The following is a 19754-nucleotide window of genomic DNA, read 5'->3' as shown; positions in this document are numbered from 1 at the left end:
CTATCTTCTCAGGCCCACCTCTCTACCTGAAGTTGGAGGATCTTACAATGGTTAGAACATAGTTTTACCGAGCTATCTGTTAGAGCTTCAGAAACACTATTCGTCTCTCCATTTTGGCACAAGTTTACTCATGGTTATCTTAGGGCAAAATGGCAAAGCTTTCGGGTTGACATCCTCCACCCCAAGCCTCAAATCGGGGGAGAGGACTTCACCGTGAGCTCTGCCATTTTGGTGGAAGTTCATTGGGAGGTTATGTCCACGGGGATGCAGACAGAGGAAGAAGAGAGAATATAAGAGTGAGGAAAGAGAAGAACAAGAAGATGCGAGACATGCAAGTGGAGCTGCAAGACACAGAGGCGGAAGTGGTAAGCAGAGAAGGTAGAAAGACATTCAAAGAGTGTGAGAGAAAGCGTGAGTGAAAGAGCTTTTTTCTTTGTTTTGGTCCGTTTCATGGGGCTCTGGCCTTGTTTTCGGAGATTCATATGAAATCAGCAAATTTTGTTAAAGTCTACAAGGTATAATGAAATTCTGTATTTTGTTTTTAAATCACTAAATTGCATAGCAAAACCACCAAGTTTTAATGGTGTAGGAAGTAGCAGCGCCAGTTTTACTTGCTAAAGTGCATCAGCATGAGCTATCAGGAAACATAATTACGCAGAAACCAGCATGGTCATACTTTTCAAAGTTCATGCTAAACCACCTTTCTGTCTCAATTGCCTGTGTTTCCCTTACATTATCTATATAACATTCTGCTGTGCATTGCTGTAGACTCTCTTGCATCATATAAGTCTCTTTTTTTGGCATTTTTAATGCTCAAAACATAAACAAAAACCAAAAGGTGCAGATAATTACCATTGATTTGACAGACAAAGTCTAAACATTTCCATACATGGCTCGTAAAAGCAAACCAAAGAGTGACATTCAGAGCCGCGTTATTTATCAAACTACCTGCTGGCTGTTCTGGTGTATATGTTTCCACTGACAGAGACCTGTAACAGACAACAGGACCAAGCACATGTTCCTAAAACACTTACTTATTCCATAATACTGTGTGTTCAGAAATGAATGTAGAGGCACTCGCACAGAGCAGGACAGGATCCCGACTATGGCTATGGTTCCTATTCTATTTGCATTCTTGGAGCCCCAAATGAGCTGACCCTGATATTCTTATAAATATTGACCTTTTAACGACCCATCATGAATGTCCTATGTAGGACAAACGGGCCTTCATGGAAAACTTGACTTGTCTTTATTTAAAGATACGCTAAATTGAGTCACCTGCATTCAAGTGGTGACATCAACTGATATCAACCTTAACATGATGGTACCAAAAACATCTATTAGGAGTCTTATATGTTATCAGATCGATGTAGAGTATGAATGAGTCAGCTCCAGACCGTGAGATTTGGCCCCTTCACTCTGTCACGCTCAGTGTACCAGAGGAGACGCTAGTGCAGGATAGGACACTGTGTCCCCACAAGAGAAACCACTACAATCTCAGAAGAGTTCTTTACTCTCCAACCGGCTCCCCCCTGGTAGGGCTTTTTTATTTTGAGGGGATGTGGGACCTTCTGATGATCCTCTGAGGCCGGGGACAGACTGTACATACAAGACAAGTTGTAGTCATAGTTGTAGTTCAGGATAATCATTTTATCAAAGCGGAGGTCAGGAAGCCAGAGTTCAAGGTATTAAGAAAATCAGGGCTGAGGTCAGAAAGCCAGAGTTCAGGGTATTGAATAAATCAGAGCCGAGGTCAATAAGAGATGCAATAGGACTGGATAACTATGACACAAATAGGGCCATCAGAGGGCAAGGTGTAGTGGGTTACTGGGGTTAATATAAAGCTTGGATGAGAAAAGGTGCCAAATTTGGTTTCGGCAAAAATTTTAAAAAATTACATTCTGTACAGAACATCTTGAGTGTGGCACAGCTGTGTGCGAGGCCACAACCAACAACTATAGTATGCATGGACCGAAGAAGAGGATCTATCTCACTGCGTGGGACAGTGGATCAAGGATGTTCCCAAGTATGCCTGTTATCTTGTATTTATATAGAAGTGATAAATGAGGAAGACAGCCTTTGCCCTACATAAGAATACAAAGATTGAGTAGGGGACTATTTTGTTAGGAGGGTAACATTCTATAGGGGAGGGGTCAGTACCATTGAGGGCAGTGTATGTTTTTGTAAGATGCAATTGTTTCTGAAGACTTAAAGGTAGGCAGGCAATGTAACAAAGCTTATGGAATGAAAGCAGGGTAAAAGTGTTGCCACATGGCTTCCCTTCTTTGATGCAGTTTTTATATAGGTTGAATTTTCCTGTTTATATGAGCACTTCCAACATATCTGAGCCTGCAGATATTGTCTGCAGGCTGTATTGCGTTTGCTGTTTTTGTTTTGGATGTCCTATTAGTGGGCCATGTAGACATTCATCAGGCGAGTACCTGAGCAACATTTTCCACCCTCTTCACTTTCTTTCCAGTGTTTTGTCCCCTTTTCCCACCTGCTTGGGACCACTTCTTACTTTTATCAAGAGATTTATTCCCTGGCAAATGCACTTTTACAGTGCAGTGTATGATTTTAAATTGCTATACGTGAATATTTTAAAACCAATTCCATATACATGATGATAGTTTGCAATGTGTTTATTTTTAAGATTTGATGATTCTTTAAACATATACTGTGGTAATTGCAGGATTCAGCTGCTTAAAGTGATTTTCAGCTTCTATTTTAAAATACCCCTCTATTCTCTTTTTATAGATTTTCTGGTTTACATGTAAACAGGTCATAATAACAACCCTCCCTTTTTTTTGCTGAACAGATGACTAAACAGATTGAAAACCCTACAGAGAGATTTTTGATGGAATCGTGCTCTGGGTGGATAAATTGGTATAGAAGAAAATATTACAAGAAAATATTTATTTTCATACGTACGTCTAAACTAAGATTAGCAGCTATCTTTATCTTTTTTCAAAATAACCAGATAACACTCAATAATGTCAGCTATTTCCTGTAGTACTTGAGGATAATGTTGAAGTCTGGGAAGGAAATGAGTTGGAATACTGCAGATATGAGTCACCAGAAAAAAGATATCATTCGGAACATGATATATACATTGATACCATGTTGTATAATAGCTGGAAATGTCACATTAAACAGGTTTAAGTATGGTAAAGCTATTATCTCATTTAAAAAAAATCACAGTTTATAAAAAAGTTTATGATAAAACCTTATAATCAGAACACATTAACTTGGATTATTAAGTCATGTATTAAATAAACAATGTATAAAATAATAATTTCTGACGTATTTATAGTAGTACAATTCCAGAAACAGTATCCAGTTCATGACAGCCTGCCCTTAATCAGCCATTGTTCTATTAGTATGTGTTATACCCACATCTAAGTTAACTTTATATACTTTCCAACCATCCCTTTATCTGCTGGACAGACTAGATTCTGGGGCAGTGAGGTTCATGGTCCAGTTGCATGCCTTTCCAACTTTCCCGCTTTCCGCGAGTCCTGATTTCTGTCCCTGGTGTCCGAGACATCTGAAATCTGCGGCTGGATGCTGCATGTTACATAGTGTGGCCACAGGGCTGTCGGCCGCATCAACTTGCTATCGGCCTTAAACTGGCAAGGCCTCCTTGTGCTCCCTACTTTGGCCCTATGTAGATATGATACTATACTATACATAGTATACCAGGCAAATAATTCTATAGTAAGATGTTTAACGGTCCCTTTTGGGTTATAATAAATGCAATCTATCTGGCCCACAGAGCTTACATTCTAGATGTGGCAGAAATATAGCTTTATCCTGGCATTAACACACATTTCTGTTCATGTTCTACAGGCATCTGCTACATTTTCCATCCAGCCATTTTCTTCTCCCACGTAATGCACAAGCTGTTTGGAAGCTGCATTTAATCCTGGAGTTGTGCCTTGGTTCTTAGCAGGCAGTTAATGAACAGACAAGAACCTTTGTATACTCGGGGTATTTGACACCATGAAACTATTCATTAATCTAAGAAAATATTAAACTAGGACATTTATTGGAGGTGTGTGAGTCTGCTACATTTCTTATAAGTAAATATGGCCAGTGAGCATAACTGCTGATCTATAGGGATCTAAACAATACATGATTAAACACAGAGCTAGTTTTCTGCGATATCCCCGCAGCCTCTCCAAACATGTAACAGTATAATAATATCGATAAGGGAAGCAGAGCTGTACAAAGGTGAAGCTTAACAAAACATTGAGTGGGTCTAATATGTCCTTGTAATAAACCTTAGAAGATCTGTGCTTTTATTCACTCCTCTGATTTTAATTGCAACATGGAAACCTTAAACTGTTTGTCGGTTTTGATACCAACAACTTGTAAACATACCTGGGAACCCTCCGGGTTTCACCTGGAGACTCCAGAGTAGAAATGTAACTTCCGAATCCTCTGGGTCGTGGGATCAGGATCCTGACATGTCCCACTCACTGCCCATTTCCCCTTAAATGGATGGGGAGTGGGACCGCCCAGGAGGTCAGCAGGACCACCCACTGAAGCTAGCCACATCCCGCAAGGGGGTTCACAGGTATGCTTATCATTGCCGCCTTTATTATAATTAAGTAACACCACCAAAAATAATACAAAATATATTCTGGTTGATTAAACCATTATTTCAGGGAAGGGTTTGGACTTTTAACAGTACAGTATTTGACTAACTGAATTTTTTCACAAAACCTTTACATTCGTCAGAGTAAGTTTGAATACCAAAGGGACAAAGAAGGATGGGGGGTAGAGAGAGAAAGGGAGAAGAGAGTGAGTGAAAGAGAGATGGGAGGGAGAAGAGAGTGGGAGATAGAAATAGGGGAGAGGCGAAGGAGAGAAATAGAATGAATTGTCTTATGAAAAATGTTATTGTTATAAAGCGGGGGTGAGGAGGGGGACACGACCGCAGGTCTAGGCCAGCGTCCTCCTTGCCCATTGGGAGAACATGGCATCATTGTTGCAGGCTCTAAGTGGTTAAAATGAGAGTGAGAGAGCGTTTCCCTCTTTATCCTTCCTGGATCGGGTCACAGCTCGGGGCTTCCCCGCCGCCGCCCACCTTTAGTGAATTTGGGTTGTGTGAGTTTTTCTCTTTTTTGTATTGTCACAGCAGCGGTGTCCCCCCCTCCGGCCAGCGCTTACAGTTAGTGATCCTGGTGCTCACCTGAGTGGGGTTGGGGAGACATGTCCTGAACACAGCTGATGGCATTGGTTAGACTAGGACTCTTGGTTTATGTGTTTGGAGTAACCGCTTACCGGGACACAAGATTCGGTAGCAGGCCGGTTGTTTTCGGTTATGTTATCATGTCATGCTTCCCTAGCCATGGAGGTTATGAATAATGCTGTGGCCTAACCTGGGAACTCTGGCTACCTGGAGCCCCTCTTGTAGGTAAAGGGCCCGCTCATGTCTCGAGACACATGCCATTGTTGGAGGGGAAGTGGCGGGGAGTGTTGCAGCCGGAGATCCCCGTGGTGACTCAGGAGTACCCTGGTAACTGAACCCAAACCAATTTGGTCATTATTTCTTAAGGCTGGGGTAGGGTTGCCACCTGGCCGATATTTCACCAGCACAGCCGGTATTTAGAGGACCCTGCTGGTATCGGTATATTAAAAATACTGGACATGCAATGGCCGGTATTTTTTGCAGGGCTGACCGGCAGTGCTCTAATGGGCGCTCCCCCTCCTGCCTCTCTGTCTTCAGCGCAGCACTACGTGGCTCGACAGCGTGATTATTACTTGTGTAAGAGACAGGGCCCTAAATAAACCTTTCTGCTCAGCATCAGCACCTCAAAACTAGAGCTGCCACTGAACGTACATACTGTGTTATATAACCTAACGTAATTAACAAATTAGCAGGCACCGGAATACAACCTTCTTATTTACACCTCAGTAAGCATTTGTATATTAACACCGCGCTGACTAGCAGTCCTTTACTGCTGAATGAACAGATGGAAAAGTATTTGTATTCGTGTATAGAAAAAGCCCATAAGTATGTCCTCTGCTGCTCATGTGGGAAATTGGTGCTAGAACACTGTGGCGCGTCACTGCTTTTATAAGACTACAACTCCCATACTGCCTTGCAAACAACAGTAGTAGGGCATTACGGGAGCAGTAGGTCTACAACACCTAGAACATTATGATGTTAGTGGCGACTAAAATGAGGCGACCAGTCCATTTTAGCCTGTGAGACTCCGCCCTCCGTGACGTGGAAGCCGCCCTCCTTCCTGCTCAGTGCGCGTGTTCGCTCCCCCTTGCGTTACAGTCACTTCACTCCCCCGCCCTGCTGTCAGTGTCAATGCTCGCTGTAATCTCGCGAGATCGTGCCAGTGTTTGTGTGTGAGGAGACCGGGCCCTCCTCCTGCTATCTGGCTCGGCCTGTCAGCGAGAGCACTTTGCCTGCATGCTGGGCTGGCCCGCGGCCCCGGGGAGCAGCGCCCACTCAGCGCGCACCGTGACCTGCTACAGCTGCCGGGGACGGGAGCCCCCATGGCGTCCGACAGCGACACCGAGGAGTTCTTCGATGCCCCCGAGGATGTGAACCTTTCCGCCTCCCCAGTGGTGTAAGTGTCACAGCTGGGCTCTGTAGTTACCCGGTCTGCCGGGCACCCTCTCCACCTGTGAGAAGACCTCATATATAGTGGGGAGTGTAAACCAGAAGTCCACATCTGGAGGGTGCAGATTAACCAACACTGCTCACACTATCCGTTCCTACCCCACCTCGCCTCCAATCAGTGTATTCCCTAAACCTTTTCCCTCCCCTTCTCCAGCATCCTTTTCTAGTTACTTTATCTCCTACTGCTGCCGGATTATTATTTATTGCTTTATATAGCGCCATCATATTCTGTAGCGCTGTACAATGGGTAGATGACACATAATAAGCAATATATAACATAACAACTATATAACATAACAACAAATATAACGTAACAGGTGAGGAGGGCCCGGCTCAGGCCAGTTTATAACCAGATCCCCTTGTAATGCTTTTCACCCCATCCTCCCTGTTACTTTCCTTTCCTTTTTCACTCTGCTGCCTCTCCCTCCGTTCCTCTATATAATTAGTGTATAGCACCTTCCTCCTCCAGGTCCGCGCATACTCCGCATTCTCTCATTACATACATGTCACCCCCACTAGGCACCCACTCGCTCCCTTTATCATGTCAGCACACGATCCTGCCTGTCAGCGGCGTTGTCTCTGTAATTAGGCTCCCCTGTTTTTGTGCGCTTGGCATTCTGCTCATTTCCCCGTTCTGTCTCTTCCCATTCTCTGCATCTTATCAGTTTTCGGGGTGATCGTGCCCATCATTCATCATTGCCTTCATTTTGTCTTGGTTTAAATTTTTGTCACACCTTTTCCAGCGTGTTCATCTGTACTCCCATTCCGTTTCCTTCCCCATATATACTAAATTGCTGGACCCCTTCTGTTCTTACGCTTCCCATAGCTTTATTAGTCCTTATGCGGGGAACAGACGTTTGCAAGCCCGGTACCTGGACGTAAAGCCCCCACCTTTATTTCCAGACTCTTTTTGTTGGCGTTTCGCGGTGTGTGACACACAATACGGTGTTTAAACTTTCCATAAGTCGCCGTTGTCATGGTGCTCACAGCTCGGTGGGATGGTTGCCGTAGATATGAGCGTTGCTGAGATAAATATTATTTGGTTCTTTCGCTTTTTTTTAATTTATTTTTTTACGATTTGGACAGCTCCTGGATGGTTTCTGCTTTCGGTGGCTGCTGTCTGCGGAAGGCATTAAATATGGAAACAGAAGGGAGCCAGTGCTGTATCTATACACATTTCTATAGAAATCTATGCGCAGATTTCTGTATAATATCCAAATGACTGTAAAAGTAAAATTCTGCTTCCTAGTGTGATGAGGCATATAGCAGGTTGCTCATCTCGCTAGCAGTGCACGGCCCGTACAGCTGGCTGCTCCTGTTAGCAGATCTGCTGTCCTTTCGTATTCTTCTTACTCGCATGTCTGAAAGGCTTCTGTGCCAGCGGCCTAAACACGATAGTCCTGCGGGACGGAATAACTGGAAACCTATATAAAGGCCGCTGTGATTTTGTGATGTTGGATGCTGCTAATAGGTAGATATTATAATCTGTCACAGATGTAGACGAGGAAGCTTTGTGTTCGGTCAGTTACTCTTGGTTTGTTTCTAATTTCGTTTTGCTTTAGAGCTGAATTTCTGATTAAAGCTGCTGTTCCGCCTATTCTAAACGCAGAGCCAACACACCATTCCTATTGCTGCCGAGCGTCCAAATCCTTCCCAGAAAGAATTCTTTAATTGTTTAATTATTGGTTATTTTAATATTGTCTTATTCATAATTGTTGCTAGTGGCGCTTCACTTCCATGTGGCACAAAAGTAGTCGCTGATCGGTTGTTGCCATAGAAACAAAAAAAACCTTAAATATCCATGTTCTTCTTAAACCATGAGAAAAAACAAAATGCAATGAAACAGCTGCTAAGGTTTATTTGCAGAACATGCTAGAGAATATAATTTATTTTCTGAAAATGGAACAGCATCTTTAAAAGGAATGTCGGTAATGTGCTTATTGTTTGTATTAATCTGCCATCTTTTCAGAGGAAAATAACGTATTGACCCTCATAGTTTGGTGCTGTTTTAAAGAAAAAAAATATTTTTAAAGAAAATCAACACGAGTGGAATGTTAAAACAGTATTTATCCGACTTCCCTCTTTGAAGTATCTAGGCCTTACAATCCCCATAAATTTGGCACATCTTTACAAACGAAACTTTTCCCCATTGTTGCGTCAAATGGAAGACTCTTTTAAAACTTGGTCCAAATTTAATCTCTCCTTTTTAGGTAGATGCCACTTATACAAAATGGCCTTTTTCCCCAAACTACTGTACCCGATTTACATGTTGCCCATTACCTTGAAGAGGAAGGATATCCAATATCATAATGCACTGCTGCGTAAGTTTCTGTGGTGCAACAAAAAAGCTAGAATTTCGTTGGTGAAGCTCCAACAGCCTGCTCATAACGGGGGGGTGAGTTTACCGAACCTATTAGACTATAATCTGGCCTCTAACTACCGCTTTGTGGCGGATTGGCTGCGTGGCAGGTCTAGATTCACTAATGTGACCCTGGAGCAGCAACTCTTTCCAACCATTTCTTTGGCCTCTCTCCTGCATCATCCTAGAAATACTTTGCCTTCCAATGTTGTCGCCAATCCGTTGTTGTATCATACATTGAAGGCCTGGGAGCATGTTAGACGTCGCCTGGGATTGGAGGTTCATTATTCCCGGTTCTTGCCCCTGGTTCGCAACCCGCAGTTCCAACACGGGAGGGAGGATGTTGTCTTTAGAAGACTCGCCCGGGTGGGGGGTCGCGCCGTTGGTGACTTCCTTGACCCACGAGAGGGTAAACTGTTGTCTTTCTCGTGGTTCCAATCTAAATTCCCTACTGTTCAAATTCATCCTATTCACTACCTCCAGCTCCGTAACTATGTTAATACACTACTTCCCCACCTCTCTGGGGCTAACTCCAACAACCCCTTAGACCAGATAACAATATTATCATCTGCCCCAATGCTCACAATGTCCACAATATATAATCTGCTTAGACCACTTATCTACTGGGAGTCCCATACGGCAGGTATTGCCTCCTGGAAAACTGATTTTCCAAATCTGTGTCCAAAACAAGTTCTCCAGGCGTACTCCCGCAATTCTAAACTCTTGGTGTCTAGGGATTATGGTGAAATGTTCCTTAAAATCCTGCATAAAGCGTATGTCATCTCCAAACTCCGGTTCTTAATGGGTTTATCAGATCATTCCCGATGTTTGAAATGCCGCTCACCTGAGGCAGATCTTCTTCACGGCTTATGGTCCTGTAGCTCTATTGTCCCGTTCTGGAATGCCCTACAATTGTACATCACAGATACTCTGGGCATTCGTTTTGTATTTTCTGTTGAATGGGCGATTTTTGGTATATTCCCTGACCATGTTCCTCCCTCTGTAGCGAGAGCTAAATCTCTCTTGCTCACTATCTCGGCAGTGGCCAAACGGGCAATATTGTCCCAGTGGATTGCTCCTCAGCCACCTTTGTTGCCTATGGTCCTGTCGCGATTACGCTTTTTGTTTCAGATGGATTGGCTTGAAGCCGTTCTCCATAAGGAAAGCAAAGTTAAATTTCTGTTTAACCGTTTGTCCCCATTTATCGCGATGCTGGATAGTTATACCAAACATTTAATACCACAGAATGGTACTGCCTTCAGGTCCTGAGGGGTACTCGCCCCCCGTCCCAGGCTTTTGATCTTAATGATGGGCGGGATGGATGCATGTTGTGGCCCGAGGTTTTGCGTCTGTGGAGGTAATGACTTTGTGAAGGGAAAATTTTGTACCTTATGATTGATTCCATGATTGTCCTCCACTTCACCTTACTTTTGGTCTCCCAGATCATTGTTTGTACTGTATGTTATACTGGAACTGTACATCACTTGTCTCTGTATATGTCAAGTTTTGTCAACATGTCAACATGTCTGGACGCAAACTTATTCTTATGTTTTATGCTTTGTCTTCTCCGTGTAATAAAGAAGTTTAAAAAAACCCCCCAGTATTTATCTAATGAACAAGAATAAATGTATTATTCCGGTCCTTTCCACGGGAGCGTTAAAGTATTCTTATATGTAAGATACTACTTTTTTATTTATATTAAAGCTACTATTTATTTTTTTTTAACTCTTTCTCCTCCCGTCTTTTCTGTTACACCGGTACAAAGGAGAAACTCCATTCCCCAGAAGGGGCTCTATGGGCTTCCCAACAGAGGAACCTATTGAAGAATCCACTTTAATGAATTTAAGTATTTAATTTCCACACATATTGTGGAGTCGTTTGTAAATTTGCGCAGCACTTTATTTCTTTGTTTTATGTATTATCTCTTACACACTTGTGGTCAGTGTGTTGGTTCTGCAGCACCAAGGTATTATACATGTTTAAGTTGTGTCATTACACCAGAAATCTGGCATTTTTATTTTAAGCGCTGAATATCACTTTTCTTTTCAATAAATGTATTTTAACATTTCTATATCTATTATGCATTTAGTCAGTATAGGTTATATACAAACAGAAATTTGGAAAAGCAATAGCTATTTTAAGCCCCCCCCCCTTAATTCATAATGTACCTAATTTCTACATATGCCCCCCCCAGACTTACCAATGCATCCCGAGACTTGTCCCTGTGCTCCAGACACCCTGGTATCTATTGAGGGCAGCCGGTGGAGGTCTGCACAATGCACGCAGACAACCTCTGCTGCTGCCTGGCACGTCCGCCAGGGGTTCTATGATGGAGTAGCGGAAGGTCATGTCACGCCGGGAGCAGCGGAGGTTGTCTGCACGCATCACGCAGACATCCACGGCTGCCAGAGAGGAGGATCCAGGTCTCCTGCAGCGCTGCGGGGGATCTGGATCCTAACCTGCTGTTTGCCCGCAGCAGGGCTGGATGAAAAAGAAAACACCTGCCCACCACTGCATGTCCCGACGCAGGTAATATGAATTGTGCATCCCTGTGCTAAACCCCGATTATAAGCCGCACTTTAAAGACATAAATTAGGGATGAAATGTGCGGCCTATAATTGGGCCAATAAGGTATTTGGATGCTGAAGCTTATAGTTGGTTGCCCCATCTGCTGGAACCCCCATCTTTTTTCTGTCAATGCTCGGTTTGCTTTAATGCTCCCTTTACCTGTAATGCAGTGTTTGCTGCTTGTTTTGGGCGTCCGTGTGGTTAATTTATAGCTGCCTTAAACTTAGAACTTATTATTTTAGTGCTGAGAGCTCTAAAGCTGCATTTTTAAAGCTCTAGTGCATCAATGATTTACAGTTGGCGATGTGGGTTATCTCAGCTCAGACATGACTGGACAGATACAGATATTTAGGAGCCAGAGTATAATTCCACAGCGGTCGATATTGCCAATGTTCACTAAATGGAGAGTTGTGGCTTAACTATTCATTATGAAGGTCCGGAATGAGCTGGCCCTTTAGAATGTATAATTCGGTAGATGAGGAGATTGATTTAATTTTACATTGTACAGGACCAGCCAGAATCACAGGGTTGAAGCTTCATAATGTATGGTGAAGTCAAGGAGCTGAAACATAAATTTCCTACTAACTACCCCCTTAGTGAATAAACCCAATGTCGGATGCCATGAGTAATACCTGGCGTCCTGGATTTGTCCAGCCTTGGTCTCGTGTGACGTGTGCTTTGGGATAACATGTATGAATAAAGACGTGCTGCATGTTCTCTCTGTTTAGTGTCACTGCTGTGGCAGGAGGGAGGAGGATATAGGTGTTGCAGACCAGCACAACACGTGATGATCGTTTATTGTTTCCCACACTAGTTTAAGTATTATATGAGCGCCACGTAATTTAAATTTTTGGGAGTGCCGTATAATGCCCGACTGGCAAACGTCGGGCCGTTGGGGCCAAAAACAGACCAGTATTTAGGTAAATCCTTGCTTTGAGCTCCAGTGATCATCAATCAGTGCGGTTTAGTATAAGGAGAGAGGTCAGTTAAAACCAAGAGTTATGACTTTGGAAACTTTTGGGGGATTTTTCTAAAATGGAGAGCAGGTGAGAGAGTTTGGATATCTTTAGATGGAACCCAGGAGAGATGGAGCTTCTTAAGAGATGTCCTGCTAAAGGCAGCAGAGCATTGCATTAACCTTGTTATCAAGAGTAAAAGACACAGGGAGCCGCTGTTTGTGCTCCGCAGATGTGGCAAATATATTGAATGAGAAGAAGCAAGCTTTAAAGAAATACGGAATGAGGAAGATGGGAGCAAGATCCACCAAAGCACACGCTAAGGAGAAAATTGCCTGGTTAACAGAAAAGGGTGATAAAAAGGTTTTTAGGTATAAAAGTGAGAGAAGAAAACATAAACCAGTAATAATGAAACTAAAGATAAATGGAAAGGAATTGTATAAATGAGGATAAAGATCTAGCTGACTGCCTAAATAAATACTTCTGTGTTTACAGAGGAAAGTGAGTTACCCGTGTTAGCCGAGAGAAATAAGGTGACGTAAAACAGGCGTGTTTACAGAGAAAGAAGTTCTACTTGAACTCTCAAAAGTAAAGGGATACACCCAAAATTATTAAGAGCTTCGACGTGTCCTGGCAAAACAGCTAGCAGATCTGGAAGTTGGCAACCGTAGTACCAGGGTAGACATTCTTGGTTGGACAACTCAAATGTCAAATGATTTAAGTAAGTTAGAAGAATGGTCGAGTGTGGCAGCTGCAGTTTAATGTTGATAAATGTAAAATAATGCACTTGGGATGTAAAAATCCCAAGGCAGAATATAGCATTGGGGACACTGTTCTGTCAGTGATGCTTATTATTGCATTGTCTGATGACGTAAAGGTAAGCAGAATAGACCCCAACTCCAGAAGAATATTGATACACAGGAGAGAGTTCAGAGGAGATCTACAAAATGGTAAGTGGTTTTACAGGACAGAGATTATCAGGAAAGAGTAAAATATTTTAATATGTATAGCTTGAAGGAAAGAAGAGGAGGGGGGATGCAAAAGAAAAATTAATACTTAAAGGAATTAAACAAAGTACAACAGGTGAGCTTATTTGAAAGGAGGAGCAATGTTAGAACCAGAGGTCATGGTCTAAAACTAGACGGTCAGAGGCTTAGATGTATCTTAAGGAAGTTCTACTTTACTGAGAGGGTAGTAACTAAATGGAAAGTCTCCCAGCAGACATTTGTGCAGGCTAATATAGTGAAGGGATATAAACAGGTATGGTATAGTCATGAAGCTTTCTTTACTGTAGGAACCGACCAAAGACTAATAGGGATTGTAACCCCTTACATCAGGAAAAAAGGGACAGACTGGATGGGCTGAATGGTTCTTATCTGCTTTCCAATTCATCTGTTTCTGCATTGTGTAGATCAATAAAATATAACAATGGTTACAAATCAGTGGGCTTGTTTAGTCTGGTTGTATTCTGGGAGATTCCGCAGTTATTTTTTAAATAGAAGCCAGAACTTGTGAAACTGTTGACTTCCCCTGTTCTGGACTTTCCTCCCTTCTCCCCATACTCTTCTTACCAGAAACAATCATCTGCCAACTATTTTTTATCTAAAGAAGAGACCTCTGAACACCTGAAAACTCTCCATCTTTTTTTGTAAAAAGTTAGACCTACGATTTAAGACTCCATCCTCTCTTGGGCCAACAACGCTTATATCCATTTGTTTTTTTTATATCAATTTATTAATGTTCCTTGTGGGAAAATGGCTCCATAATGGGACATAATGTGGGTTGGTATGATTGACCCACACAGTGCCAAGTTTGTTTGCTTAACTTTGTCATTTAAAATAACTTGCATACCTGTCCTCTTGGTTTTCATTAATTACCTATCAATGTAGCCATTTATTTAACTGCATTACATATATTGTGTGCTGTGTTGAACAAGAATGTTCTGTCTTTATGTACATATACACCTTGTTCAGCCTCCAAAATTAAAATGACTGATCCCTAAAATGTAGGGATGGTTAGCAGATATCCATCCAATTATATAACATTGGCGGTACCACTATATACTCTGCCTTTAATGCAATGTCTTTCCCAGCTCATCGTGTTAGCTTCCGAATCACTTTCCATCATTTAGAGTTAAGATCTCTTGAGGTTTAGCAGCTCAATAATGAGTCTCTTGGCTTGAGGTTTAAAAATGTTTGTTTTAACCTCAGACTGATGAAGAGGCACCTTCATTAAAGTTTGTTGGGTGTTTGTTTTTTTGTTTTTTAAATATACCTTTTATATACTACCTTTTCTCATCTATATCACACCATCGTTGACGTGTGTCTCCTGGGCACTGTAAATATCAGTATTTCACTCACTGGCATAGTATTTACATGTACACTAAATGGACAAAAGTATTGAGACACCTGGCCATTACACCAACAGGGACTTTGACGACAATGAATACACTGAATACATAGACATTAATATGTAGTCGGTCCCCTTTTTTGCAGCTGTAATAGCTGCCACTCTTCTTGGAAGCCTTTCGACAAGATTTTGGAGTGTTTCTGTGGGACATTTTGCCCATTTATCCCGTAGAGCATTTGTGAGGTCAGGCACTAATGTTGGATGAGAAGGCCTGGCTCGCAATCTCTGTTCCAGTTCATCTCAAAGGTGTTCGATGGGGTTGAGGTCAGGTCTGTGAACGGCCGGTCAAGTTCCTCTACATCTAACCGTGTTCTTATGGACCTTAATTTTCTGGCATAAGCGCTTATTCCTGAGGACGATTACTGTAGCGTGACAAGACCAAGCCAAGAAAGAGCCATGCCTGAGAGCAGGTCTACAGGTGACACTATATCAATGACAGGTGACACTATATCAATGACAGGTGACACTATATCAATGACAGGTGACACTATATCAATGAAGCCTTTGGCTTGCTAGGAGATCATATGTTTAGGAAGCTGCTGCTGACACTATTCTTCACCTGTCACTTTCCTGATAGGGGTGAAGGGCACAAGAGGTTGTTGATGACCTGCATAACATGGGAAAGGTAAAAGGCAACTCTTTAACCCTTTTTTGGCTCCCTGAGAGGTTGAATGGTTACATCCATTGCAACGTATTGTGTATAGCTGTCAAGCATTGAGTTTTAACATCTCCTTCATCTTCTGATGTCAGACGTGTAAATAAGTTCGACTCATTCCCACTTTATCCTCCACTAAGATGCATACATCTATTTGTTCTTGTATTTTGTATTTACCATATTTGCTTGAATATAGGTCGCACCCCCCCACTCTTGCGTCTTTAAAGTGGGGGTGCAGCCTATAATCAGGGTTTAGTGCAATTCGTATCGCCTGACGCCCGGGACATGCAGTTCCGGTCAGGTGTTTTTTTTCTTCTTCGTTTAGCCCTGCTGTGGGCAAGCAGCAGGGTTAGGATCCAGATCCTCCTCTCTGGCAGCCGTTGAATGTCCGTGCTATGTGCGCACACAGCTGCCGCCATCAGTTCCCCCGGGGCTTCTATGATGGAGAACCCCGCTGGAAGTGGCGAGCAGCGGCAGAGGTTGTCTACCTGCGTTGTGCAGACGTCCACCGGCTGCCTGCGCTAGACACCAGGGAGTCTGGGGGGAAGGGCAGAGCGTCACATCTAGGGGAGTGTCATAGCTGGGGGGCAGAGTGGCATATCAGGGGGTCAGAGGGGCATATCTAAGGTGCAGTATGAATTAAGGGGGGGCCTTAAAATGGCTATTGGTTTTCCAAATTTCTGTTTGTATATAGTATGTGCTGACTATGCTGCATAATAGATACCAAAAATGTTAAAATACATCTAGTATTCCTGTTCATTAGATAAAATACTGTTTTACCATTCCACTCATGTGTGTTTTCTTTAAAAATAAATTTTTTACAGTTAAAATAGCACCAAACTTTATGGGTGCGGCCTATAATCGAGCCAATGCGGTGTTTAGAAATTGAAAGCCCGTGCTTTTAGCCTGGTATATTTGTTTTTAGGTTTCTATAATAGACGTACTTTACATCTGGACTTGTTTCAGTCTCGCATGCCTTGTTTCTATTCTAATAGAGGAATAAATTGTTGACTTTTTAAAGAATAGATAATAAATGTAACACTTTCATATTGTTATTTTAAGGAAAAAAGGACTTGAAAGTGTTTGTAGAGTTTAAACACCAGCCTTTTTCTTTCTCATAGAGCCATCTTAGAGGTCATGATATAAGATGCTGAAAAATTACCAACAGTAAGGTTTTTAGGAGCTCGTTTACCCCGGTTCCTACATATGCAATAAAATGACTTACTGCAGTGTATTAATAAAAACGCTCTGTAATATTTCTGAAACTAACACATTTTCAAGCAATTTCATTAATGCCACGATTTAAAAGTGGAAATAGAGGGTGTTGATTTTACGCTCTCTGTAACAGGATATTCTGTATAAAGTAACACAATTGTCCGTTTTTAAATGTGTGTCCTTTCTATTGATTAAGTCAACATTGCAGCAGCTTGTGTTACGCGTTGCAGCATCGCTTTATTAATTTTATGTGGTGTGTTTGGATACCTAATGAAAGGCTAAACTAAGCGAGTTGTGCCTCTTTTTTCATATGCGGTAATAACGATATGAAATAATACTAGATGTGCATGCATGGAAGCGCTAAGGTAGAATTTCTTCCTATCTCTTATCTCTCTCTATCTAATTTCCGGGAAGATACTTATTTTATTATTGTGTTGTGAGTATAACATATTTCATAATTAGAATTGTATTTATAACCAAACTCCAGCTAATTCAATCTCACTAGAAATAGGGCTGTGTTTTTTCCAAGACCCCTTACAGGTCAGCAACTTGTTTGTTTTTTATGCATGTTCCATGCACATAAACTCTGTCTGATCAGACTGATTTAATAATGCCCATCAATCACTCAATCAATTCTCCTTCTAATGTACCCTATTTGCTCGATTATAAGACGAGATTTTTTCCAGAGCAAATGCTCTGAAAAATACCCCTCGTCTTATAATCGGGGTCGTCTTATAATCAGACCTCAAATAGGTCTGACTATGAGACTAAGTTCCAGATCCCCTGCAGCGATGCAGGGGACCTGGATCCTCCTGTGTATGCCCCCCCCCCCCCCAACTTACCGGTGCTTATTTTACACGGTGCAGCGTGTATAGCTCTATGCGATTTGCGTACGCAAATCGCGTAGAGCTCTACACGCTGCCCGGACTAAGCACCGGGGGACTCAGAAGCACCGGTAAGTTTTTAGGGGGGGGGGGGACTGTTAAATGGTGGGCATAAGGCATTTCTGGAGGCAGACTGCTCTGTGAAATGCATTTTAACCCCCTTAATGCCACTCTGCCTCCAGAAATGCCTTTTAACCCTCTATACGCCACTCTGCCTCCTGAAATGCCCTATACCTCCCTATATGCCACTCTGTCAGATAATATGCCTTTTAACCCCCTAAATGCCAGAGTGGCATATATGGGGTATAAGGTATTTCTGGAGGCAGAGTGGCACTTAGGGGGTCAAAAGGCATATCATGGGGCACAGTGGCATATAGAGGGTTAAAAGGTGTATCATGGGGCACAGTGGCATTTAGAGGGTTAAAAGGCATATCATGGGGCACAGTGGCATATATGGGGTATAAGGCATTTCTGGGGCAGAGTGGCAAGCCTGGGGGCAGATCTGCATAACTGGGGGGGCAGGTTGGAAATAAAAACAAAATATTTTTCTCAATCATAGCTTTTATTAACAAACAATTGTTCACATAGTTTACATGAATTAACATTTACTGGTAAACGTTTTTCCTACAGGGTCATCTTATATTCAGGCTTTTTTTCCCCATAAATTAATATTCAGATTTTGGGGGGTCGTCTTATAATCGAGCAAATACGGTACATTGTAAACCTTAAGGCCAGGGCTCGAAAATCCGGTTGCCGTGGCCCAGCGGGGTCACATAATGCCACGTGACCCCACATGATGCCTCACGTCACTCTCTTCACCACACACCCTCAGGAAAGCGTAGTGTCCTGGATTTGCGATAGTAGATTTGCAGTGGCGTGGCAGATGAGAGGGAAAGTGAGTGTGTGAACTGTAAGGGTAAGTGTGTTTATGTATAGTGCTTGAGTCAGTGTGTATGTATCTGTAGTGTAAGTATATTTTTATATATGTATAGTGTTAGTGTGTGTTTGAATGCGTATAAGAGTGTGATGCTAGCGTGTATGGTGTTAGTATAAGTGTGTATGTCAGCATATAGTGTTAGTCTTTGTATGGTGTTACATGTGTGTACAAGAGTGTAGAATGTTTGTGTGTCACTGTATAGTGTTAGAGTATGGCAAGACTCTACAAACCCTGGGCATTGAGTGATATATGTAAATAAAAACAGGATTGGGGAAGAAAATATTAACGGTGTTATTGAAAACAAAAGAAAACAGGATTATTAAATTTGGAGATTTTTTTTATATTCGGCTTCAAAAGTCTATAGTGCCGTATGGTAATTACAGCAGACAGAAATGTGTGTGGACTGGTTCATCAACTGGCCTGTATGGAGGACTCCAGGTTGTGATAGATCTTGCAGGCAGGTATGATGGATACTTTTGAGACAGGTTATGATACCATATTATTAACACAGCGTAAACCGTGTTATTCAAATTTAGTTAAATACAGCTGGAATGTTGACCCAGGGAGCAGTCGCTCAGCTTTATGGAAGCTAAGCTGCTAAGTTTTTTCCTTGTCACCAGCAGCAAGAACAATGTTATTTATGGAAGGTAGAGCTGGGGTATTATTGGGTTTTAAATCCCAATCACGGTGTTCCTGTGTTAGTTCATTGTGCCCAAGGGGGGCAATTTATTTTGGCTCCAGGGACATTCAAGACATGTTTTGTATTTTTAATGGAACCTATCATTCATGAGCCATGTCTGGTGTGTGTATAGTTTGAGAAAACAAACAGCCTCCTCATTTTGCTGGTTAAATGAGGTTGTAAATGACATTTTTGCAAGGCTGTAATTCTGTTATAATCATATAGGAGTAAAAATAGATATAATGTGTAGTTACATTGAGGTGGATGCAGATCAGATTGATGTATAAATGTGACATTAAACCTTTTTTACTTGTTTTAAAAGACTCTGGGAAGATTCCTCTGCAGTGGACACTGTCCCCAATGTAGCTCTTTTTATAGAAAAATTAAACATATCGGGAATTAGTAGAAATGCAGACCTTTGTGAAACAAGAACCGTGTTAAATATA

The 19754-nt window shown here is 42.1% G+C and overlaps 1 protein-coding gene across 1 annotated transcript in view; it reads left to right on the top strand.

Moving 5' to 3' along the window:
- The first annotated feature begins 6519 nt into the window (after positions 1 to 6519).
- Positions 6520 to 19754, top strand: part of LOC149298222 (WD repeat-containing protein 44-like) — a 42359-nt gene continuing 29124 nt past the window's right edge. Inside the window, exon 1 of the mRNA XM_089487670.1 lies at positions 6520 to 6593. Within this exon, the coding sequence (XP_089343796.1) occupies positions 6520 to 6593 (74 nt within the window). The remainder of the gene's footprint in view (positions 6594 to 19754) is intronic.

The sequence above is a fragment of the Sceloporus occidentalis genome, unplaced genomic scaffold, assembly GCF_023333645.1.
Source record: "Sceloporus occidentalis isolate IW3139 unplaced genomic scaffold, rSceOcc1.0.p SCAF_34, whole genome shotgun sequence".
Classification (NCBI taxonomy): domain Eukaryota; kingdom Metazoa; phylum Chordata; class Lepidosauria; order Squamata; family Phrynosomatidae; genus Sceloporus; species Sceloporus occidentalis.
The sequence above is the reverse complement of the archived record's forward strand: the minus strand, read 5'-3'. Positions and strand labels throughout refer to the sequence as shown.